We start from the raw sequence: 27,270 nt of genomic DNA on the forward strand, positions 1-27,270 counted from the left end.
GGAAAAATAAATGACTGTATGATAAATGTTATGGCAGCTTGAACAATAAATTCTGCTGCCTTCGAACTATGTTATTTTCATAAATATCCTGCCTTGTGCAAGGACTGCATATATTTAAGCTGCACTCTGAAGGAAATTTGCTTTGCAGTCAACTTTGCATCATCACGGGAATGTTAAACCACCTAGATTTCTATTTGTATTTATATATTTCTACATTAGTGAAAGCAGGTTGCACACACTGGTACCTTTTTTATTAACGATTTTCACCAGCTGGCCCGTGTGTTTGAGTGAGCCTCCAGTCACTTTGGCACCCATGCTACCCAGTCTGCTGCGGGTGGAGAGACTCCCATTCTGGTCCAGGCGGGGTATCTTAGCCGGGGGACCTTTAGGATCAATGAGATTGTTGTTTTTTTCTGAATTCTCCTTCACTTGCACTGTTTCACTGGGCTTTTCCATGCTCACCAACTCTCAGAGATCACCTACCAAGTTTAAAGAAAACCACTTCAAGATATTACTGAGGTCAGACTCGACAACAAATATAGAGGATTAATGTGGAATGTCCAGATTTTCTGTCACCAGCCTTTCCTTATTAAAAAAAAATTAAGGTCTTGAAACCTTTGCACAACAACGTGTAGCTTTTCAGAAAGATGCCAGATGCAAATCCTTCAGAACAGGCTTCAAGGATGTCAAATTGGAAGGACAGCTTCATTATCTGGAATTAAGACTACTATAGCGAAAATGTTATCATTTTTGGGTGGATACATTCTCAAATGTCAGAATATTCCCAAATTTGAGATCCAGAGTTCAGACGTCAGGCCAGTGTACATCACAAAATGAATGGTCACATCTCAAAGTGTTCTAATTTTGACTTGGTACAAGATTGTCGTGATTACGATCAAATGATAAGACACTCGTTGCAGCATATAGGTTAGATTTTTTTTCATGAACTACAGCAAATTCCACTTTTCATTGACTACTGTGCCACAAGATCAATGCTGAAGGAAGCATTTTCATCCCCGCATCGCAATGGTCACCTGTGACCGAGCATTTTTTACACATACAATGTACGGTTTCAGCCCCTGCCTACTTTACAACTTTTTTTTCAGTGCTACCAGTTCCATGCATTTTAGAAATTCCACTCCAGGATTTCACGTTTACATGTATTTAGAAAAAAAAGACAAAGAAACAAACTAACCAAAGCGGTATGGGTACACGCACGCACACACACACACACACAAAAACGCTATCGTTATCGTGTGGCATCTTTTTCCGAAAAAAACTACAAGAAATATAATTCCGATCGCAACCAACTCACCCACTTCCCTGCGCGGAGCTAAAAGGCAAACTTCCAAGGCATAAGAAAAATAGCAACTCTCCAGATCGGACTCTTCGCGAAAACTAACAGCCGGACCGGTTGGTTTCTGGACAGTATATAGCTCCGAGATATTATTTCTTTTTTTCTTTGAATTTGTTTTTTTTAAATGATCTTCGTGTTTGGTGGTGGAGAAAGGGGAAAGTGTCTAGTTGGAAAAGACAGTTAATATTAACATTACAACGGGGGAACTTGGGACACAAAACGTGACATATATTGTTTTCAAACCCAAAAAGTCATGGACTTTTTGCTGTTGTTTAAAAGTCCATTTCAAGGTCTGGTGTGGTGACGGCTGTCCCTGAATCTCTCCCTCTCTCTTCCTCAGTCAGGACGGAGCCGAGCGGCTTCACATTAAATTATTAGTTGCTTTGAGACTCATCACTCCTCTTCTCTTCCCTTTCTCCTCTCAGTGCTGAGAAAATAACCCTTCCAAAACATCACGGTCTTTTTCAGGCAGCGACAGTCCACCCGGGCTCTGCCTGGCTTGGGCTGCCTTTCGATTGCATCACTCCTTGTAACTGTCAGAGCAATTTGTTCAAGAAAATACACAAAAAAAGGGAGAGAGAGAGGAGGGAGTACAATTTCCGGCTGGCGCGCAAGAATTTTTAATCAGCTTGATTACTGTAAGACGGCTCTGCATTTATTACAGATAATAATACCACATGATCAAATAATTATAGCACTGGCTCAGCCTCAGGGCTGGAGAGAGGGAGAGGGTGGCTAGAGCCAGTCAACAACAAACAGGAGGAGCTTTTTTAACTCGTCACTGCTGCATGCCATCGGCAGGCACTGTCAGTGTGTGTGTGTGTGTGTGTGTGAGAGAGAGAGAGTGTGTTGTAAGTGAAAAATAGTGATGATGGGGCGGGGGTCATGAGGAGACAGTGTTGACCGAACCACAAACAACATACAGCAGATAGTCCGAAGCTCCTGGAAAGGATTTCATGCATAAGAACATTATAGCGTTTGTTCTGCGGGAGACGGCCAGATGGATGGTTTACACACACACACATACACTCGCACTCGCACCTGCACACGGACATAGACCTAAACATACGCATTATGAGCGCTAATATGCATGAAGGAAGATGCAAGATACGCATGCATAAAAAGGTATACACGTGTTTATATTTCCGTGCCTCTCCGAGTATGTGTGTGTGCAGGTGCGGCAGTTTGAAATGTAGATTTCAAAAAGTCACATTCGCAATATTTTTTCGGGCTTTTTTAAAAAAAACTGTTCACCTGTACTCTACCACTCAGGCTCCTGTAAGTAGGCAAGAAATTGTGGCTTGGACTGTGGCGTTTTAGCAGAATCTGTATTTAGCTGACAAATATTTGACTCTATTTTCGAGTCAACCGTGGCACTTCCCTCCTCCCATCCTAATGCGGGACATTATTGATACCTCGATTCGTTTAGTTAAAACTGGCAACATGTACCTAGCAAGCAGACATATTTAAGTTATTCAAACTAGCAACAATTTAAGTTGAGCCCTGTAATTAAATGATAAGCTCCTTTCGTTTCATACTTATTTACCAATGTAACTTCTTTGGAAAAAAAACAACTTTTATTTCAGAAGATCCATGGGAAAATCCGAGCAAAAATTCACTCTGTTTAAGGGTAATGCAAATATAAAATAACACAATATCTTGAAAGGAAACAAGTAAGAAATCAAGGTGGTAATGCTGCAAATTGGATTATGGGGAGTAATTTTTCCAAGTTCTTTTGACCATCATAACACATACGCAGCTAGTCTGCAGTTCCTTGGAGTCACACTGGTCGACAAACGAAGCAGAGACAGACCATATGGTACAAAGCGGTTCTGAATTCTTCTTTTACGTTTATGTATTTATGATGTTCTGTAATGCTGGAGGAGACAAAATATTGTGAAACAAGAATCCTTTCTGATATAGCCTAATATTTTGTGAGTTCTTTAAACATTAAATGCAGACATATATAAATACAGAATAAAAGTAGTGTTCCTAAAATAGAAAATGCCAGAAATCCTCAGCAGGTCAGTCAGTGTCTGGGTTAGAACTGATAATTTAACAGGTGTAGACTCTTTATCTACTCAATCTGTTCTCTTCACAGATGCTACCTGGCTTGATGAGCAATTTCTGTACTTGTACTGGGTTTCCAGAATCTACTAATTTTACCATTATCTTGCATTCAAAGCATACCCTTGTTCTCTTATTTTAAACAAATCACAATGAAATTTAATACTTTGGATTCATTCATAAGACTGAATCCTGTTGAAATAAATTGATCACCAACTTTTTCTGTGTTCCTTAAAACAGCTCAAGCTGTGGCAAGCAGGATCATTGCTCAGAACTCTTTTGCAGATCCCAAAGAGTGCTGTAACCTGGTTTATTGCTATACATATAAAACAGTGATATGTGGATGACTGTTCTCTGTTCCTTAAGCAGATGGACAGTAAAATTCATCAGGTGTAGCTTCCTCTCTTTACTTTCCACTTGTCAAAAGGAGAATTTCTTGGAAATTGTGTGCGTTTTTTTTGTACTGATCTATAAATTTGGATAACTATCACCATAGAAATTGTACATGAAGCCAGAATCACACATGTGGTATAAATAAATGCATTAGCAATGCATTAAAAATTTTCCATAAATTATCCTATTTTAGATCTTATGGACAATTTAGTCATGACTGAGTTGTGTAGGCAAATCCTTTTTAGTCAGAGACATGTGGACATGTTCTCTTCTATTTGTTGCTTATTATCAACAATATTCAGCACTATTCACTTAAGTTTTTGAATATCTCAACAATGACTTTTTCCTGTTTTAAAATAAGATCTCTGAACAACAATTTACTTCAATGGATTTAGAACAAAATGGTGTTGAGAAATATATTTGGTAGCCATGGGATTTCATAAGATGTAAGTAACTGTTGTGTTAGTGCAATTGATGATCTTCTGTTCCTTGGGGAACTACTTTTGGAACATAGATTAGGATATGCTTCATCACAAACAAAATGTAAAACACGGAAAATTGGCAGTCTTTGACCATCCTAACCTATGGAGTCAAGAGATAGAGGGGGAGTCATTACACCTGAGAGACAGAAAACTAGGTATTTACAAAGAGACAAAACACCATTTAGTGGAGACAGGAAATAATTACACATAAACATGACATGCCTCAGGCCCGATCTAACAGAGCATCCAGCCTGCACTATGGGCATCAGCCAATTGCAAATATTAACCCCTAACATCCTGAAATGTTACATTACATTTGGAGTGTAACTATTTCACTCCGTACAAATACTCAACTGTACACTTACATTTACATCGTGTTTAACTCCAAAGCTTACTCATGAAGCATATATATTAACTGATGTGGATTCAAACTAAATTTAAATTAACTTAAAAACTAACCGTTTAAAGCTTAAAAAGCCAAGAACAGTGGCTGAGCAGCTTCCCCCTTTGCTGCCTTAAACAAATATTGTATATTGTATTCTGAATATAGAAGTAATCCAGCATGCAAGGATCCTGGGATATTCACCCCTTTTCAGTCAGTGATGACTTTATTAGTTGGGTCATGTGAGCTGAATGGATGATGGCTATATCTTCAAAGACATGCTGTGTGGTCAACTTACAATCAACATGAAACCAACACATCACTCATGTCTGTACAAAGGTTAAAAGATGTCTGTAAGTGAGACGTCAAGTTGATTGGACTTGGAGTTGATACGCGATAAGTCCATTCTGGTGATCACACAATGTCTGGAGACAAGCAGTTAGCAAGGACATGGATGAAGCAAAGGACAAAGGAAGAAAGAAAGCTGATAACAGAAAAGAGAGCACTCCACAAAGAAAACAAAAATCACTCAATCTCAGGCCAGTGGTTGTTATCTGTGAGACTTTTGAATTAGTTTCTCCAGCTGCAACAGACAATGTTCAAACCAAAAATGACAAACACTCTGGTGTAGTCCATCCTCTCTTGAGATGGAAGGATGCTTTCATCCCTCACTGCTCCCTTTAAAAAGGAAATAATTTTGCAACATTAATGCACAACTCCATTTAATCTAATTAGAGGAATTCTATTGTGCTGAATAAAAACTAGAGAGTCATGCAGAGGTAGAATTTATACCTGACTTTCTAAAACAAATATTTCAAAACATAAATTGATAACAATGTTGAGACATGTATTAACTTGATTTACAGGCAATGTTCAATGGAATGACCACCTAATGTTTACAACAAAAGGTTTTTTAAGAGGAAGGGATGAAATTATTTCCTTGTACTCTGATCCCTTGCCTGTATTAGTTAGTTAAGTTCACAATATGGTGCAGAAAATTCCAGAAGATGGGACCTTAGAGGCTGAATTAGTCATAGCCAGTGATAGTGTGTGGGGATGAGGACCAATCTGGTGGTAGAGGAATAGAGGGTGCAAAGCAGGAGACAATCACTAAGGAAAGATATGGTGATACCGTAGTGAGAAACTGAGGCCAAGAGTTTTGAAATTGACAAGCTGAGATATGGTAATGGAGAGGACAAAGCAATGAGGTTGCCTAAGTTAATATAGGGTGATTGTGGGCTTTATCATTTTGTGTACGTTGAAGCTTCAGAAAAACTGAGGCCATAAAATGCATCTTGGAGAAGTTGAATCTGGGAGGTGAAGAAGATATGGTCTGGGGTTCCAGCAATGGGAGATATGAGGTGGAGACAGCAGTTTATTTGAGGTACAATTAAGTGGCTTTGGCTCTAGAGACAGTAGGTGAACTTGGCATCACAAGGATGCTAAAATGTATAACCTCCTAATACAGTTCATAAGGTCATGGAGAGACTGCCTTCAATTGGCACCTGTAGTGCTGAAGCAAAAAGGGAAAACATTCAGTTCCTGTCCTACAAAATACACAAGTATGAAGTCTGAGCAAAGGCAGCATCATACTTGTATACAAATACCCTGAACAATTGCTAACAATAGTTTTTTAAAGAAGCAATCCACCCCACAGCTCTTATTTAAGTAAAATTAAAATATACTGTGCATATAAATATGAATACAATGAAATTTTACCGAAACGACCCCAGGATGTTCAAAGATTTCACTCAGGTGGCCCTGATGAACAAATTCCAGAATGGGTGGCAATAATTTACATAGATAAATAATTTCAGGGCATCTCTCTTAAGAAATTCGAATAGAATACTTAGATGACTTTGTTATTGTCTGATTTTGCTTTGCTTCTTCCTAAATGCATGTGCTTCTTGCAAGGATAGTTTTGTTTGTGAGTTACACCTGTCAAGCATTTGTGAAGTGTATGTGTCAGTCGGCTATTCAACAGTAGTGTCATTACAGGCAACTTTATTCCAGGAACACATGGAAGTACTTCTCACAGAACTCTATAAGGAGTGTTCAGCATTGAGTATGCTAACTGATTTTCACCTTCATACGTTGAGGTGTTAACGTAGTCAGTTGTAGCAGCATAACTATCATTCCTGCTAAAATGAGCTACTTCAGCAGAGAGCTGGATTAAATCTCGAATATTCTTGGCTTCTGTTGCTCAACTGGGAATCAGAACAAACAAACTTCAAAAATCTTAATAGTAACACAACCTATACTTGGAGGCATATTCAATTCACTTATTTGACAAAAGTTCCTGTTGAATATTAATGCCGAGATTTTAACAGTGCTGACATTTTTAGTAGTTCTTCCTGAAATATGTTTAATTTTTCAATCACATCAGATTGCGTAATATATATATCCTTTTTCAGTATTGAGTTGCTTAAGCAAAGAATATTTAACAAGTCAAATATTGCAAATAACATATATCATATTGCCCACCATTTCAGTAGAGCTAATAGTGAAGTGAACAAGCTGTGTAGATATCAGTATGACAGTTCCTTTGTCTGGTTAGTAATAAGCCGAGCATCGGTAAGTATATAGTCACTCGTCTGTAATAAAGCATTGTACAGAGAAAAAATGCACTTAAAAACTAAAGTGTTTCAGGAAAGATTTTTATTCCTGCTTAGACCACCTCTCCCCCCAAATCAAGTAAAAATCCCATCTGCCAATCTAGATTTTTGTTCATTATATATAATTACGGATGAGGAAGACCATTCAACCCATTCCAGCAATCTCTCTTCCCACCTTCCAGAAAATTGCAGTATCCATTTATTTCTCTAAGAATTTCACTGCTTTGCTTACATATCTCCATTCAGGAGCCATTTAACTATACAAAATTTTAATTCCATTGATTTCTTTCCACTTAATTGTGCCATTCCACTTAAAAATTTTCACTGGATTGCAGCAGACTAAATCAGAGAATCATAGAATCCCTACAGTGTGGAAGCAAGCCATTCAGCCTATTGAGTCTATACCCAGATGCATCCCCTACCCTATCACTGTAACCCTGCATTCCCATGGCTAATCTTCCTAACCCACACAAATAAATTGACTGCGTTAATCTCCACTTGTTCATATTAACAGTCATTAAAAGCTTCTTTTTAATTAAACTGATTTTGACTTAAACTAAAACCATTTGATTTATTTAGAAGAATGAATTTGTCCAACTTGGACCATTGCAAATCTGAACACAACATTCATAGCCTCTGTTAAAAAGGAATACATTTTCTGTCACACTTACATTTTGCACATTCAACCAGAATGAAAAATGGATGGATTTCATGTTTCTTTTCGCGGGCAGGTGGGGGTGTGCTTATTTGCTTAAGGACTATCAGTATTGGAGAATAGAAAACCTGGTGTTAGCATCAAACACTCCAAGGTCAGTTGTACAAGAGAAGCAAAACTAAAGTCTCCTCTACACTTATCCTGATTATCCCTATTTCCAGCCAGAGAATCCACTTTCTACTAAATTACAGCTTTGAAATATTTCCATTTTCCACATTTCTTCTTTGATGACCTTACCAAGTGAGCCTGCTAGCGTATTGTCAGATTGTGATCCCATTATTGATTAATTACTGCTTTTGCGAGTTTAATATTGTCCAAGCTCCTTTACATATAACTTTTGAAATTCTATGGAAGGAGGAAATCTTCATCCCATTATCATGGCCAAGTTGTGAACATAAACCTCAAAGAATGAACAGGCAACATGCCAAATAACTGCATAATTCAGTGCACTTTCACCTTAATTATTGATTTTCTGATATATTTATTGGTTTGTTTCAATTTTGGAAAGTATAGAAAAGCATCATGTGTTGGCACAATCTTGGTTGGCTGAAAGGCCTGGACTTATCGATGCTGTACTGTTCTTTCTTTTTGCATCCACTTTGTTAACAACATTCAAATCATCAAATACAGGAGTAAAGAAGACAAGAGTAAATCTAAATCTTTAGAAGTTGAAACCTGGTGGGGGGAATGTATATTGAATTTCTAAATGTTTTATGCATCTAAATCCCCAATTGTCCAGTCGAGAATCTTTCCCAATAAATGCCCAATTTATAACATTTGGAATATGTATCGAAAGAATCTGAATAGGAGCTGTTCCAGATCCAAAGTTTTAATTTACTGTAATGCTTCCCCACAGTTAGTGTGCATGTAGCCATTTTAGATCAAATGCTAGATTCACCACATAGAGCATTGATATCAAATGATAGCAACTTATATATTGACAATGGTTTGCAAGTGTAACATCAAAAAAATTAGAAATATTTTAAAATCAGATTTATAAAGAAATTGTGATCCTTGTCATTGATGCTAAAATCATTGACATATTAAGAAATTAACTTGAATTCAACAGTTATCTATCATCCCTTTATTGATACAATGTTAGAAATAATGCCAAAAATCTGCACAACACGATAAAGAGTGAAACAGTTGGAACTCCAGTATGTTATTTGTGTGTTACTTTATATGTGCTATATAGAAAATTATAATTAGAAAACCTGATACTAACATAGTTTCTCAATGCTCCAGGTGTAACGGCAGCATGTTATTGATCAATATCCAAAAAATGTCAATTTATCTACACAAGCAGTTCATTCTGCTGTGCAGGTTTTACTTACAAACAAATGTATTTCGAGTTCTGAGGTGCAGTTGAATATATTCCTGCATGCAATTAAAGGGCACTTCTCATTAATTGAATTCAAACAGTGAATCTATTCTGAAAAATAGCATCTAGTCTAATGTTGCATTGCATGAATTAGATTTGATTTAGCATTCTAACCTTTGATCTGGAAAAATTGTGGATTTGAATGTTCATAATGCATATATCTGGACATATGATCATGTTTCTTCATGAATCTTGTCTGAAAATCCCTACTCCTCTCATTTACTGTTGTGTATACCCTGATGACTCACTTTCTGCAACAGATATTCTGAAGTGCTTTTCTTTTGCTTCAGCCAAGAGTTTAACCTATTTGTAACTAATAAGCTCTTTGACCACTTTCACCACATTTCCAGATTGTGGGACTTAGACAGTTCCTAGACCATCTTTCATTATTTTTCACTTCTACAAAATATAATCAGCAAACATGTTTCTCTCCCCTCTCCACTTCCCAGAGGAACTATTTGCTCCCTGATATTCTTTTCTGTTTCTCTGCCGTTTCAATTTATGGCCGTCCTCCTTTCCAGTTTCCCATGGAACCATAGCAGATGGATTCACCATTTTATACCCCAATCACTCTTCACTCTGAATTGATAATTTAAATTGTCTTTGCCCAATTTAGCACGCTGCATGTGTTGCTCATAGTGCAATCTCTTCTCCAGAAGATTCCAAATGGAGATCAGTTGCCTCTTTTGCTGAAAATTTCCATTATATCTGTAGTGTGATCTTACGGATTATCACTCAAAGTCTTAATGCCAAACTGACATTGATATCTTTATTTTTGATTTCTGTTTCCCTGCCTGTTTCTCACATCCAGATTTAACATTTTGAATGAAGTGCTTTAAGTGCATTTTTTTCATTATTTCACATTCCATTACATTCTTTTCTTATTATTCAATTTTGTTTTATCCTTTCCCATCTACCTATACACGACTACAGAAACCGTGAAGCTCATAGACTGTGTTTTTGCAATTATTGTGAGCACAAGTGACACCTGATTGTACTCTGCCTCTGTCTCTTTGTTTTGTTCAATCATTTCAAAGCTTACACTTCCCTTTCACTTTCTAGCTCAGACAGAGTCAATACCTGAAATGCTAACCTGCCATTACTGTTTTGCAGATGCTGACAGACCTGTTCAGTGTTTCATCTTTTCCTGTTTGCTGTAGTAGTACAAATGTTGAACAGTCATACCAAACTCCATTCTATCTAAATGGGTTGCTTTGTTACATTGACTGTAAAGACATAATTTAAATACTGCAGTCCCTTTTTATGGTCTTAGGAATGCTCTTAAAGCAAAGCTTGATTAGCAGCTACTTATTGTATAATGTAGCTATCTCCAGTCTGTCCACTCACTGATTCAGTTGTGCAAAAGGTTTGTGTTTTTTATTCACTTTTCACTTTTTTAATTTTGATTATTTTTCATTTCTATCATTGTTCTCTGTCAGAAATCTGCCACCTTCCTTCGGCTCCTAACTTTATTCTTGAGTCTCTAAAATATCTAGGCACTGGGTTGGTTTACTAACCCTGCCAGTACTGCATGGAAAAAGAGTGCTCACTTTCGCCAATAATATGGTCATTAGTTTATACACAATTTAATCTGTATACTAAATTGAAAGTAGCTGAAGAGGCCCCAAATTACCAAGTTGTTATTCAAGTAAATCTTCAAGTTGATATATGTGATCCTGTTGCACATATAGGGACAATATGGGCTAGAAATGTCTCTGAGACCACCTTCAAATTTGAGCATTTCTATACATGCATCCAAACTGTACTGCCAAAAATGCTAATGTATGAAGCATCCTCTGAGTATCATGTTTGTGACTTTGATGGAATTCTTCTTGTTATTATTATATCAGAAAAAACTGCGTGCACAACCTAGAAGCACATTCTTGCACTCAAGTCAACTTCTTTCCAGTACAGTTACCTATTGGAATAATATTCTCACCAAGCAGTTACATAAAAATATCTCTTAAACTTGATGCAGTTATTTCAAGGAAACATACTTTAAACGTGGTTTAATAGATTATCCCCAGCCATGATTATGTATTTAAGAAAATTGGGTCAGTTCCGCCAATGGGGTAACATCTATACACAAATGTAGACATTTTGAATTGAAACTGGTGTTACATTGATGTCTGAGTTAGGTTAGGTAATAAAGAACTAAGAAAATAAAGAAGTCTTGTTACTAAGGAGTGGAAGCATTAACTGAGGCTCCCCCTTATGCCTTGCAACACAACGGGATTAACTTTAATCCAATTGACAAGGTGGGAAACAAAAGCAGAAATTGCTGGAAAACCTCAGCAGGTCTGGCAGCAACTATGGAGAGAAGACCAGAGTTCGCATTCTGGGTTCAGTGACTTTTCTTCAGACCCAGAATGTTTTTTTTCTAGCAACTTGTTTATTTTTATTGCCAGCATTTGCATTTCTTTTTTGTAAATCAGATGGGAAACTTCTGGGATACTGTTTTTAACACCTTGCACAATATTGTCCTTCATCGACTTAAATAGCATGAAAATTCATGCAGAATAGAAAATTAAGCCTTTGTCTCACTGTAGGGCCATCCTTGGCAATGTCTTATTATGGACCGCATCTCACAATAGGCAACACCTCATCTTGGACAGTGTCTTGCAGTGGGCAGTGTCTCACTATAGTCAGTGTCTTGCCATGGACAATATCATACTATGAAAAATGTCCCATTATGGGCAATGGCTCACTGTGGACTATGGTTCCCTATAGGGAAAGCCTCATCATGGGCAAATGTCTTATTATGGAGAAAGACTTATGATGGGAAAGCCTTAGTGTGGACAATGCCTCACTGGGGTAATGTCTGACAATGGATGATACTTCATCATGGGTAATATTTAGCTCTGAGCAATGTCTTGTCATAGGCATTTTCTCACCATGGACAAGGCCTTATAGGAGTGAATCACTCACTGTGAAAAATCTCTCCCCACTGATGCCCTCATGCCAGGAAGGGAAGTGTAGGGTAATTGGCTTACGGAGCATCAAGGTGTGATCATCTTTCTGGGCATCTTCCTATGTTTGGAGACAATGAGAATAGGAATTCCAGTCTAAGAACTTTGGTTTTGCAAAAATGAATACAAAAAAGAAGCTGTAATGTCTGTGGAAAAGATGGCAAGCATCAAGCAAGCGACTGCAGCAGCACGTGGACTGGTACGAGACCAGTTAGAGCTGAGGAAGAGCCTGTCTAAGGCAGGCTGGCTGCAGAACTGCCAGATGTGAAAAGAAAGTAAGATTGGGAAAGTCGACTGGAGTTCCTAGAACCTGGAAGACAGTCGTTAGTGAGATGGACGTATTAGTTGAATTTAGCGAGGCCTGCTTTTTGGTTTGTGCAAATCTCATGTCAGAGATTTGTTTTATTACACTTCATCGCCAGTGTGGCTGTTTTTACATTTAGCGTATTATACTACTTAGATGAGATGTGAACATATATGATAGCGAGATGGGTCAGCTCAGGTCAAATGCTGGAGTGAACATTTACATAGTTAGTGGAGACATTTTTTTTAAAAAGCCAACGTCTGTAATAATGCAAGAACTAGGTGCGTGAGAAATGGTTTACAGTAATACGCTACACAACTCCTGAAGGCTCAAGCACAAAATAGCTTCTGGTATCGTCTATTTGCCCGTAGTGAGACAAAGTCCATGAGATCATAGGACACACTTAATAAACACAGGACGAGCTTAATTTGAGGTACAATCCCCAGTAAGGATTACGGTTTCATTCTGCTCTGGTTCACATCCTGACACACTCACAGTCTTGCAGTTAAACTATGATAGATACTCTCCGATAATCGAGCGTGTTATTTCAGACAGACTGATTAATGTTATAAACCCGAACATTATAGGGGCAATGCAAGAGTATCCATCGGGGATGTCAAAAGCTGAGGGGGGGGGGCATTTAAATATGTGATTACGTCCACAAAGATCTTACTCACGTCAAGTGTTTCCTTCAGGTTAGACTACTAAAAAGTTAAACTGGTTCCAGGACACGACAACTCTTAGTGACACAGCACACAAGCTCCGAACCGCTACACTCACGAGAAGCGCGCATATACCGCACGCGTTCTTTCCCTGCAGTCTGACATGTTGAAAACAATTTCTCAGAATAAGGTGGCAAATTGTTGCCGCAAAATCGCCCTCACCACAAAGTGCACACACAGAGGCAGCCACAAATCACAAGGGAATTTCGAACAAAAGCTACGGAACACGCTCGCCCGAGTAAACAGTACCTTAGAATTGTCGCCGCATTTAAAGTTGCAGTTTTCTCTTGCCCCCCTCCCCCCTTAAATGTGCAGAGAGACACACCGGAGCGAACACTCCGCAGTCGCGTCGATCAGCAATAATCTTCCAAGCCCTGAGACTTATTGATTTGGCAAACACAAACTTCTCCCGGATCCGCGTCTTGTGTGGTACAGTTGAGAGCAGATTTTGTTTTAAGAAAAGGAACGATCAGATCAGTGCGGGGGCAAAGTATGGGACGTGTCTGGTGCAGTTTATTCACAGGAAATCAGCCTAGTGAAACATGCAAACACTTCCAGTTGTCGTTATTTGTTGAATGGAGGTGAACCGCAACAGGAAAGGGGGTGGCGATGCGGAGCTTTCAGTACAGCCATCCCGGAGACCAGGCGCACCTTCAGCGGGGCGGCAGGGAGAGAGACAGAGAGAGCAGCTATCAGTCTCCGGGACAGTCGCTGGCAAAACCCGCACTGTTAAAGCCCACAAACCGCCGGCCCCCAGTGATCTGAGCTCTCGAAATACATCGTGCCCTGCTTGAAACTGAAAGTAGCAAAGAAGGGCTGGCTGACTATTTTAGGTATCGCAGAAGAGGATTGCATGATTTACCCGCAAATCGTCTACTCTCAGCTGGAAACCAACAGGACTGACTGGAAATTTTTTCTTAAAGCAAATGATAAAGACAAGATTGCTTTGGCACAGCGTAGTTTAGTTTGGAAATGAACGATTGCAAAGTGAATGAATTTCAGACCGCGATTCCACCCTCCCCCCGTCCGCCCCGGTCCTCTACCCTCACAGACAGAAGGTAGAGTTCCAGACCCTCAACTTGAATAGTTCAGAAATACTTAAGCTCAACAGACAACCAGGGCTGTGATACAGCCAACACCCCCCCCCCCCCGCCCCACACACACACACACCCTAGCACGACTATTTGGTTATGTTACGACTTATTCATTTCTCTTCTTTTTTGGCTATTTGTATTGAAAGCCCGAACGATCCGCTGAGTTTTTATTACGAGGGAGAAGCAATAGGGAATAAACGGCAGCTCCACGGTAAAGAGCTGGACATTCATTTTCTTTGCATTCCGGTTTTGAAGTTCTTAAAACCCTCGATGTCATTGAACCCAAATATTGGCTTCTCCACTGAACTCACACCCTTCAGTTGCGCTTTCCAGAATGTGAAAGTATTTTCCTCATCCACTTCCAGGGTGCTGAATCCCATTTCATAGCCTCTCTCTCTGCCTCATGTCCCCTCTGTCTCTGCCTCTAGTATTTCAAAATGACTTCAAGTTCCCCTGTCCCCCGGTCTGATCCACGAAGCACCTCGTAATGACTCAGGACCTTTACAACAGTGATATTATTTCAAATAGTTGGTCCAGGAAGTACATTTGATAACGTGTGATTTATAGATCGAACCCAGTAACTGATGTAAGTTTTTTGCTACAATTACAACGTCCAGGTCAGCTAGCGATAACTGGATCTTGATAAAACAAACATTTTATTATCTGAAATACATGGATTGTGTCTTTGAGGACTGAGAGTTAGCAATGAACAGCGAAATCACAATCAAATTGTCTTTGTCATTTCCGTGTGATTTAGACAAATGTTGCTCACTATTTCACGAATTATGTTCTATGTTCTATGAACAACTTTAGGTCGAGTGGTTCCTGTTATCGAACCCACCTCCTTTGTCTTAATAAGAATAGTTTCTGGTTGAGAAGTCTTATTGGTTCAGGTTGATAAAATTGTATCAGTTTCACGATAACTGCAGTGAACTTTAATATTTATTGTTACAGAAATAAAACGATACATTGATGTACAACAGTTAATCTTCGACGCAGCTGCACCAAGTGAAAATTTATGCTATTTATGCCCCCCGTGTGACAACGCAAGGATTAAAATTATATTTTGATGTGTAAACTTAGCCTATCAAAGAGTGTTTTCTGAAAATATTAGCTATTTAGTCTGAGGATATGTATTGGGTTTAAGTGGCAATGCATACTTTAGACTAACGTTTGTTTTCCCTCAAGGTATCATTTACTTCGCGCGCTGCATTCTACTTTGGATGCAGCATGTTTAAAACAAGAAATAATTGCAGATCTATTCAGCAAGGCGCCAGTCACACAACATTTTATTATTAACCAGGCGGATCCCAACCAGCTGTAGTTTAAATATTGTTTTAGAGTTCAGGTAACATTACCCGACTCAGAACAGTCAATACTCGTTTCAGGTAATATTAGGCGCATTCATCAAGTTAAGTGTACGGAACAGAAATAAAATGACCATTGCTATTTCGAGGCTTGGTTCTTCCAACCCTGCATATAGCTAAAGCTATATTTCTGCTGCTGTCCCAACAGTCACATTGATTTAAAATGTTACTGCCATTTTATGCTGAGGGCTAATCTTACATGGGTCGAATGTGATTTGTTCGGTAATCATATATTAAATTGACAGAAGTGAATTTTTCTCCAAAACTATAGTCTTCATAGATTGTGGTTAATCTCAGCAAGTATGTCCACTTGGTGGCGCACTTCATAACTATCTGGCTATATCTTCCCAAAAGATCAAGTTCAAAAAAACAAATTTGCCTATTTAGGACCTCCGCACCTTGCAGAGGTTGTTTCATTGACTACATTACAGTCACTCAATATCCTTGTTTTAATGTTCTTAACTAAACGAAATGAGCTAACCACATTATTGCTAAAATCAGGCGCAAGGTGAGTGAACTACAGAAATATATTGAATTAGTACAAAGCAAGTGCCTTAATAAATAGGATATAGCATTTTAGATTTGACTATCCGAGGTTAAAATAAACTCTAAATTGACACCTTTACCAGTATTGGATTTAATTTTCAGACAGTTAATGAAGTAGAATTTCGTGTTTTTGTCACTTGCTTAATCAAAAGTTATCAGGCTGGCAAATTTTGCATGATTTTCACCCAAATAACAAGTTACTCAAAGAAAATAGTGCAAAATATTCTGGTGTTGCAAATGTGAGTTGCATCTGTAAATAAATTGGCCCTAGTGTTAGCAATTATTCCTGTCTGTTCAAAGACCCCTCAGCTTTTTTTTCAAAATGGAGTGTATGAATGCAGTATACCTTTAAGCACATCTGATTGTGTCAGATTGTTTTCTTAAACAAAAGTGAAATTGTAAACATATTCAAGGGCAATCTTTTGAGTTACTATAAACATTTAAACTTGATCATAGGCACTACCTTGATGGCATCAAGTATTACTGAAGCAGTACAGTCGGACTTGCAAAAGTTATGTGTTTTGCAAACAACATGTTATACATTTGTAATGGTTTCAGAACAAAATTGGGGCCTCACCAGATATTTATTGCAATAATTACTTCCATGACTTCTGGCTACCCAAAAGCACTTTAGACCAATGAATTACTATGAGAAAATAGTAGCTGTTGTACTTTAGGAAACCATGTGCCACAGTAAGGTGCCACAAAAGAAAATATCATAAGTGGTCACATCATTTGTTTTTCTTGCTGCATGAGAAATAAATGCTGGCCAGCATACTAGGATAACTCCCCTGATCTTCTTCCACCCAATATGATCCAAAATCATAGATTAGATTCCAACCTTTTACCAAATGATAAACATTTTGTGTTTCCCTAGAGAAAATACTTACAAACTGCTAAAAGTGAGTGATTAGAATTTGTTACTATGTCTATTGTTTTCTGTATTTTTCTAACACTATCTTTAAGAATTAGGATTGCATTACCTCTCTAAATGCTGTCCAGAGATTCAAATCTCACTTTTTAAGTCCCAGACTGAATAAAGAAGTGCTCTTATTTCATAGTTTTCCATTCTATTTATTCCAGGTGTTATCAAAATAAAACATCTCATCATTTTATAGGGTAAAAATCTACATTGTAAAAGCTTTAATAAAAATATCATTGTTGAAAATCATTTTGTATGTCCTATCTTAATTTTCTTGTCTTTGTTAATATTCTACCAATAAATCACCACATTTATTGGCTTGCTATTGTCCTTTCCTTTGTGCACTCACTTTTCTCCTGTCCCATATTTTCCCACTTTTCTACTAGTTTTACTCTAAGAGTAGAATAATTAAGTGTAACCCAACTGGATTTCTCTCACAATTTCTTCCTGCCTTTGATACTGTCTGAAATCCACTCAGTGTTTGCTTATTGTGCTTGAAATTAAAAAAGAGTATTATACGACCAATAAATATTAATTCATATAAACTATTTGAACTGCAACCTATTGTTTATTTATTGATGCAATTAAAGGAAAAGATCTGTTGGAGATACCTTGTTCCTAAATAAGATGAACTTTAAGAATGTGCTGTTTTTCCATGAACAGCCTTTGTTTTGTTTTAAATCATACCATATGAGTTCTCAAAACAATTTCTTTGAAGGTTAATATGTGACCTTATGTTTAATTGTGTGTGACTGCTTTTTAGGTCATTTTATCACAAGAATGTTTCCTGTGAATCTTAACAAAGATGCATACTCACTATACTATTATTTAGCAAACTATTGTTTTCACTTCAACTTCAGAAGTCCAGACTGATTTGCAATATTTCAATCAATTTCATGAAGCAACTTAGAACACATATTGGCCTGGGTTTTATGGTTACTAGCAGAAGTGGTGCCCATCATTAACCCAGAAGAAAGCTACCAAAACAATCGAGTGATATTTGTACTGTGAAGTTCCCTTATCATCATGGCAGTTTTAATCCGGTGCTATGTAACGAGATCTTTGTGTGTTCGGTAGTACTGATGTTAGCAACCGCAAAATGTGGACACCACTGATTAGGCCAGAATTCATTGTAAATCCGTATGAAGATGGTAGTGAACTGCCTTCTTGAATTACTGTAGGTACACCCACAGCATATTTGACCTGGCAACAGTGAAAGAACAAAAACATAGTTCTAAGTCAATATACTGTGTTACTTTAAGAGGAATGTTCCCATGCATCTGCTGTTCCTGTTCTGACATGTAGAAGTCACAGACTTGGAAGATGCTGTTAGTGGACCTGAGCTGCAGCATCTCGATATATCATACAGCTTGGGTGTGGTGTGAAAAGGTGTTTGGATTAATATTTTAGCAACAATAAACAACAGCATATAATAATAAAGCACTTTTAAATGAATTAAAATACCACAAGGCTCCTGACAGGAAGAGTACAAGGCATTTGACACAGAACCGCATAAGAACACATCCAGAGAAATGCAGAATCACTGACAGCAACATCTGAATCTCTGTTATTCCAATCTTGTGTCCATTCTATTCTATCGAGACTGAGGGCAACGTATAATGCTGGCGAATACTACTAATTGTGGTTATTGCCAATGCAAGAGATAGGCCATTGAAATGGGCATTCATTATATGATTATTCATTTGGATTTCTATTAATTATATATGTGAGTTATACAAGGTTTCAGTAAAATCTTTTAAATAAACTCATCGAACAGATAATCTTAAAAGGTCAGTTGTGGCTCAGAAGTTCAGCATTATTGTTGCCATGGTCATTGTGAAACGGAATTGTGGCAGAAGGATGTATATTCAAGTTTCGCTTCAGAGACCAGAGTACAAAAGATAAGCTGTCAATCCAGTTGTTATAAAAAAGGTGTGTGATTTGTATATGTGTTGAGCTTGAGTTGGAATTTGAGCTTAATGACGTCTGCTTCCTGCATGTCTGAGGCATTTAATGATTAATTTCTAAGCTTTTCTGTAGTCATAATGATTTCTTTTAGAACTACATGTTTTTGCTTACATTGGGAGAATTTTACAAGCAAACAAAAAAATGAACGTTGTAGCCTAAAGCACAGTTTAAAAAGGCCTGAGATAGACATTTTTCCCTCCCCTTACTTCCCCCCCACTCCCTTTCTTTGCTTGAAGAAACACATATATGTTGGAAAGAAGTTTGTTTATTTTTTGAGTTTCAGTTTGGGCAATTCCACAGGATTCTTGAATGAAGTTGGATGTGTAAAGCACTTGCTGCTGAGAAACAAGATAATATGGAATTGTTCAAAATGGATTGAAAGTTTGCTAAAAGTTCTAGTCCAGAAGTGTTTAATTAAAAAAAACTAAAAGATTTATTTGAAGCTGAGAAAATTTAAGTTAATGAAAGCCTAATCTTGGAACTATCAGATTCTTAAAATGGAGAATGGAAAACAGTGAAATTAATCCCAAAAAGGAATAGCAGAGAAGAGAATTTTCTCTCGCATGAGTGCTGTGAAGAGTGTATGTGGGGTTAATGGGGTTATATTTTTATTGCATGTCAAATTTTTAAACATTTATGTTTAGCAAAATAGAACAAACTGAACTATTTAATGTTCATTTCTTTCATGTAATGAACTTCTGTTTTGTTGATAAACAAACAAACCTGCAACATTACATGCACATGTTTTGACGAGAGACCACTTTGTTAAAAAGCATGATAGACCAAGCTAGATTTCAGTCTGGGATGTGGCTTGTACACTATAAACATCAGCTTGGATCATAAGAATTTATTGCCCATTGCTGGTTGCCCTTGAGAAGGTGGTAGTGAAGTGCCTTCTTGAACTGCTGCAGTCCACCTGCTATAGACTGACCACAAAGCCATTAGGGAGGGAATTCCAGTGTTTTGACCCACTGATAGTGAAGGAAGGGCAATATGTTTCCAAATCAGGATGGTGAATGGGTTGGAGGAGAATTTGAAGTTGATGGTGTTCCCAGGTATCTGCTGCCTTTATCCTTCTAGATGGAAATGGTCATGGTTTAGAAGGTGCCCTCTGAGGATCTTGAGTGAATTTCTTCAGTGCATCTTGTAGATAGTACATACTACAGCTACAGAGCAGCAGTGGTGGAAGGAGTGGATGCGATGCCAATCAAGTGAGCTGCTTTGTCCTGGATGGTGTCAAGCTTCTTGACGGATGTTGGGGCTGCACTTATCCAGGAAAGTGTTACTGAGAGTTTTGTGGATTACTTAGATTAGCTTTAGTGAAAGATTTCAAAAGTTTAGACTAAATGGAAAGTGAAAGTAAAAATAGGCCCTTGTAAGGATGAGATGCTTCAAAATGATTATCCATTAGAGTTAGCAAAAAAAAAGACATGAAGCAAAAGAAAGAACTGCAGACAGAAACAGAAAGGGAGGCAGAATTTACAAAACCTGAACTCCAAAGAGTGGGAATTGAAGAATATATGAACTCAGCATGGAACAGCTTAGAGCTGAGAAACACGAGAGAGATACTTGTGGTTGGTTTGCTCACCGAGCTGGTTTGTTAATTTGCAAGTGTTTCATTACTCTTCTGGGTAACATCAGAGCAACCTTTGATGAAGCACTATTGTATTTCCCCACTTGCTATTTAAACTCTGGGGTCCATTGGAGTTGATTACCTCATTTCCAGTTTTTCTTTGCAGTGGTGTGCATATGGGGTCCAATCCAAGTGTTTATTGATGGCCTTCCTAGTGGAGAACCAGGCCTGTAGGAATTCCTGTGCTTGTCTCTGTTTGGCTTGTCCTAGGATCCTGATGTTGTCCCAATCAAACTGGTGGTTCTCCTTGTCTGTATGTATGGAGATGAGTGAGTATTGGTCATGTCTTTTTGTTGCCAGTTGGTGTTCATGTATTCTCATAGCCAGTTTTCTTCCTGTCTGTCCAATGTAATGTTTGTCAGAGTCCTTGCATGGAATCTTGTCTGTTACGTTGGTTCTTTCCATAGTGGGTAAGGGGTCTTTGGTTCTTGTCAGCAGTTAGAGTAGGGTTGATAGAGGTTTGTGTGCTACTGTGATGCCCAGTGGCTGTAGGAGTCTTGTGGTCAGCTCAGCTGCTTTTGATATATGGTAACAAGACAAGTGTCAGGGCATACTGTATCTTCCTGTTGTTGTTTGTGTGACAGGCAACATCAGACCCAGCTGTTTAGGTATCCATTGTCTTGGAGGTATTATTCTTTCTTCTGGTGTTGCTGCAGTGTGTTGTGTCTCATTTGAATAGTGTTTTCACGCAACTGCATTTGTGGGTGTTGGGGTGGTTTCTGTTGAAATTTAATACTTGATCCATGTGTGTGGCCTTTCTATATACTTTGGTCAGAAATTCCCCATTGGCCCTGCATTCTACCATCACGTCCAGGAATGGGAGCCATTAATAACAAAGTGTGGAGCTGGATGAACACAGCAGGCCAAGCAGCGTCTCAGGAGCGCTAAAGCTATTTGTTGTTTTCGTCTTCTCCTCTGGCGAATTTGATGCTGGTGAAAATGTTTGTTATAAATTGGTATGTTTCTTCTAGTTTAGTTCCAGAGGTACTAATTAAAGAGAACTGACATAAGGACCTCAAGGTAACAAAATCAGAAGATTAAAGTCACAAGATGATATAAAGAAAGCAATATGCTTCATTGTAATAATACTGGACATAAAGCCAATTGCTGGTTGATTAGAGGGAAACAGATTACAGAAGCAAAAATGTTCAAAGAAACTTAATAAAAATGGGGTTATCAGGAGAAAGCTTATGTACTAAAACTATGATAGTAGCACAAAGAGAACATGGTTCATTTGAAGGTACTAAAAACATGGGAGTTTGTTCAGGACAATAATGAAAATTGATTCAAAGCCAAAATTGCCAGAAAAACCTAGCAGCATCTGTGGAGAGAAATCAGAGTTAACATTTCAGGTCAAGTAACCCTTCCTCATTGATGCCCACATCCCAAATGAATAAAACAAATTCTTTAAAAAAAACAACAAAAAACAAAAGTAAAAAACAGTTTCTGAAGATTTTCCAAATCAGTTTCTCTATTAAGAGAAAAATGAGGGGAAAATGTATGGCATATTAGGGACCATAATCTCTGTGTGGACCCAGATTTACATGATCTTGGTCTTCATTATGGAAGAAGATGACATGTATAGACATCAGGGTGGAGGACTGTGAAATATTAGAAGGTATTAACAGAAATGACTTAACTATGGAGTTAGTAGCTTTACAAGTGGATAGATTTGCAGACCCAGGTGAGATGTATACCATGCTCAGAGAGTAGTAAGGGAATGGAATGTTTTGCCTGCAATGGTAGTAGATTCGCCAACTTTAGGTACATTTAAGTCATCATTGGACAAGCATATGGACGTGCATGGAATAGTGTAGGTTAGATGGGCTTGAGATCGGTATGACAGGTCGGCACAACATCGAGGGCCGAAGGGCCTGTACTGTGCTGTAATGTTCTATGTTCTATGCTGTTGATGAAGGGATGAGATATCAGGGGCTCAAGCAGGAATTTTCAAATCCTGGGCACAGGTGAGATATCAGAGAACTGGATATGTGCAAACATAGTGCCAATTTTTTTTTTGAAAATGGAGGGTGGTAGAGGTCTGGAAATCACTTACTGACTCAAACTTTCAGGCACTCTTGCATCATTTAAGCTTTTCCCAAAAAAAAACATATTGGAGGTCGAGGCAACTAAAAACAGATGAAGTCCTTGAAGAATATAGACAAAGTAGGAAGAAACTCAAATGGGAAGTTAAGACAGCTAAAGGGGGCTATGAAATGTCCTTGACCAGCAAGGTTAAGGAGAATCCAAAGGCATTTTGTACATATATTAGGAGCAAGAGGGCAGTTAGGGAAAGGATGAAGTAGAGAGAGATATTGTGTGGCACTACAGGAAGGGAGATCTGTAACGAGTATTTTAGATCAGTATTCACCAAAGAGGGGCGTGAGGGATATTGTGGTTAGGGAAAGATGTGAGAGTACTATGGGTAGGTCAACATAGCAAAGGCAAAAAAAGGAGGAAGTGTTGGGTATCTGGAAATGTGTTAAACCAGCCCCCAGGGCCAGATGGGATCAATTCCTGGGATATTGTGGCAGGCAAGGGAGGAAATAACTGGGACATTAACAGTCATCTTTACATCCTCTGGCCTCAGGTGAGGTTCCAGAGGATTGGAAAATGGCCAATGTTTTTCCTTTGTTTAAGAAGGGAAACAGAGATAATCCAGGAAAATACAGGCTGGTGAACCTGATGTAGGGGTGGGGAAGCTCTTGGAAAAGACTCCAAGAGATAGGATTTATTCACATTTGGAAGGGTTTGGACTTATTAATGATAGGCAGCATGGGTTTGTGCAGGGAAGGTCATGTTTCACCAACCAGATTGAGTTTATTTGAGGAGATGACAAGAATTATTGAGGAGGGGAGGGCAATGGTTGTTATTAACATGGACTTTAATAAGGTATTTGATAAGGTACCTAATGGCAGGCTGGTACAGAAAGTAGAATCTTAGGATCCAAGTTGAGCTGGCTAGATGGATACAAAACTGCTTGGTCATTGAAGACAGAATGTAGCAGTGGAAGAGTGCTTTTGAAATGGAGATCAGTAACTAGTAGTATTTCACATGTAAAAGTGCTGGGACCTTTGTTGTTTGTAATGTAAACAAAAGATATGGAGGAAAACAAAGTGGTCTGCTTAGTAACTTTGCAGATGGTACCAAAATAGGCAGAGTTGCAGAGAGCAAAGATGATTGTCAAAGGATATAGTGGGATATAGATAGATTGCAGATTTGGGCAGAGAAATAGCAGGTGAAGTTTGATCCAGACAAGTTGATGCATTTTGGAAGTTCAAATTCAGGTGTGAATTATACAATAAATGGTAGACCCTTCAGGAGCATTGACATACAGATCTACAGATCCCTGAAAGTGGCATCACAGGTGGATAAAGGTGGTCAAGAAGGCATACAGTATGGCTTATCTTCAATGGATATGGCATCAAATATAGAAGTTGGCAAAATACATTACAGCTGTACAAAACTTTAGTTGGGTCACATTTGGAATATTGTGTGCAGTTTTGGTTGCCACACTACAAGAACATGGATACTTTGAAAAGGGTGCAGAGAAGTTTACCAGGATGTTGTCTGATCTGGAAGGTTTCACTTAAGAGAAGTTGGATAAACTCAGGTTATTTTCACTGGAATGATGAAGGCTCAGGGGCAGCCTGATAGAGGTTTACAAAGTTATGAGTTAATAAGGTGGATTGTCAGAGGCTCCCCCCCCCCCCACCCCAAGGCTAAAAAGGTCAACTACAAGAGGGCATAGGTTCCAGATTAGAAGGGGAAAATCTTTCAGAGGGTGGTGGGTGCCTAGAATGCACTGCCAGCAGAGCTGGTGGAAGCAGGTACCTTCGCAACATTTGAGGCGTATCTTCATAGGCACATGAACAGGGGTGAACAGAGGTAAACGTTGCACATGGGCACTAAATAACGGGTTTAAATAAGGATTAGGAATCAGCGCAGGCTTGGTGGGCCATATGGTCTGTTCCTCTGATGTACTGTATAATCTTTAGATATGCATTTGTGTTGCCATAGCTTCCAGGGCCACAGACCAAAACCTGGAAAATGGGATCAGTGTAGACAAATCTTGCTGACCAGTGTGGGCATGGTGTGAATGGTCTCTTTTCATGCTATAAACATCTGAGAGTCTAAGTGGATTTTTAATGAAAAGATTTAAAGCATGCAGCCTCCTCAGATCTGAGTCAGAAATGATAACTGAATGTCATTATTTAAAGAGATAATGTATTAAGGAAGAAATAGACACAATGTCAAATGCCAAGTGGTGAGGAAGGGTCCGTTAGGTGGTAGTTCCACCTGAATACTGTAATTAACTTTTAAAGAGTGGATCACAACATTCCAAAGGCAGGTCACTCAGACATTTGGAAAACAGGTTAAAACCGTTTTTAAATGGTTAGGATTACACAAGGACATAGTCATATTTTGCCATACACTCCACACATCAGGTCGTGGGTAAATCCCAAACCTCAATTCAACCCAATTAAACTTTAATTTCAACATCAGCTTTCAAAGAACCCTCACCTATGTGTAGAATCCTTACGTAAAACCAGGAATGGGTGCCAATATTTAACAATTGTAGATGGTCCCACGAGACTTTCTGAAGCACTGCCTTTTAGGCAAAAGAAAAAGCACTGCACGCTATGGGACATGGCCAAGTAGCCACCTAGAGGTGAAAGCACAGCTTATTTTGGATTTTTCTGTGCCTAGGACAAAATGTGAAATTTTACATTGTATTGGAATGAATGGATTTTACTGCAAATTTATTCCCAACTTCAGCACCGTCATTGCACCTTTAAATGAACTTGCGGATGAAAGCATAACATTTGAATGCATGGAAGAACATCAAAATTCCTTTGAAAGCTGTAGAAACAATTGCATCAAACCTCAGTTTTAACTATACCTAGTAAGAAGAAGCCATTCAAATCGGCTGTTGATACCAACAATATCAGTCTTCATGCTCTTTCACTGCTAGATGATGAGATGGGGATTGAATGGCCCTAGAGTTATTTTTTCAAACAAACTAACTGCACGTCAACAAAAAATATTCAACATTGAGAAAAGAGACATTTGAGTCTTGAATCCACATCAGCAACAACATGGAAGAAACATACTTGTATCAACCACAATCATTTGAATATTTTTGGGAAAGTTCGAGACATGAACTTACTGTTATTTCAGTGGAGCTTAATTCTCCAAATATATAATTTGAAAAATGTGCCTGGAAAAGAAAATGTTGTAGTGGATGCCTTCCTGAGAGTATATTGAAAGGATACTAAGTGATGTAGTCCCCACAAACTAATGTAACATCAAGTTGCTCTGTAACACACTGCATATCTAATGTCATTTGTTACTGCTGTTATTGTGACATAGCAGTAGTGCGAAGACAATTTTTGATGAATAATGAAAATGCCTCTTAAAGTTACATTTCCAATTTTCTTAGGAAGAGAGATGTGATGTCAGATGCATTGTCTATGTGTATTTTTGTATCATTTATTCTTGAGTTTAGATCTTTGGATTTGAACCAACGATGTGTTTTTTTTCTGTGTCTAAAGGATATTAGTGATTAACGTGCAAGTATTTCTTGAATTTTTTAAAAAACACCATCTGAGCGAAAGACATCCTGGAGAATAACAGGCTTTTGTTTACATTAGAAGAATTTACCAGCAAACAAAGTAAACATTTGCATTAGGTGCAGGTTTAGAGGGTCAGTGATTTTTTTTTCATTGATTAGAGAAAATGGCCATATCATGGAAAGATGATTTTTCTTTTAAAACTTTCAGTTTGGTCAATTCCACAGCTTTACAACTAAGCTGGATGTGAAAGCAATTTCTCATAAGAAAGAGAGAAGAGATTGTTTTGAATTATTAGAAATAAGTTCCTTCAGTATAAGGGTTTTAGAAATAGCTCTGGACCAGAAGTGTTTGGTTAAAACACTGAAAGAGTTATTTGAAGTTGAGAAACTTAAGTTCAGTTGTATGAAGGCTCAAGAAAAAGGCTATCCAATTCTCAAGACTAGAGCTGAATGCAGTTAAATTAAGACCCATAGGGTGATAGAGAAGAAAAGTCCCTTCAGTGTGACTACTGTAAAGGGTGCTTCTGAAATTTATCAGATTATATTTTTATCATGTGTTTTTAAATTTGTGTTGTGTAAATAGTTTATTTTACTTAATTTTTACATTTATTTTACATAAACTTTTTAACTGTTAAAATCACTGTGTGCTTATCTTTTACTGAGATAACCTTGTTAAACAACACCCCCCCCCAAGAAAAAAACAAACATGCTCTATCAAGCCAAGTTTCTACCTGGAATCTGACATGTCTACAAATAACATCAGCTAGGATAACACAAT

The 27,270-nt window shown here is 38.2% G+C and overlaps 1 protein-coding gene across 4 annotated transcripts in view; it reads right to left on the bottom strand.

The window, feature by feature from the left end:
* The window catches only part of LOC125460384 (DNA-binding protein SATB1-like), a 141,009-nt gene extending 127,075 nt beyond the window's left edge, over positions 1 to 13,934 (bottom strand). The window contains exons 1-2 of one of the 4 annotated variants that reach the window (XM_048547834.2): positions 13,637 to 13,934; positions 246 to 479 (exon numbers count right to left, since the gene is read on the bottom strand). In XM_048547834.2, the coding sequence (XP_048403791.1) occupies positions 246 to 456 (211 nt within the window). In that variant the 5' untranslated portion in view covers positions 457 to 479; positions 13,637 to 13,934. Of the gene's footprint in view, positions 1 to 245; positions 480 to 1,315; positions 1,992 to 13,636 lie in introns of those variants that run through there. The other 3 variants (XM_048547827.2, XM_048547843.2, XM_048547851.2) reach the window with 3 other exon arrangements.
* Positions 13,935 to 27,270: the final 13,336 nt, after the last annotated feature.

This window comes from Stegostoma tigrinum, chromosome 2 (assembly GCF_030684315.1).
Source record: "Stegostoma tigrinum isolate sSteTig4 chromosome 2, sSteTig4.hap1, whole genome shotgun sequence".
Classification (NCBI taxonomy): Eukaryota; Metazoa; Chordata; class Chondrichthyes; order Orectolobiformes; family Stegostomatidae; genus Stegostoma; species Stegostoma tigrinum.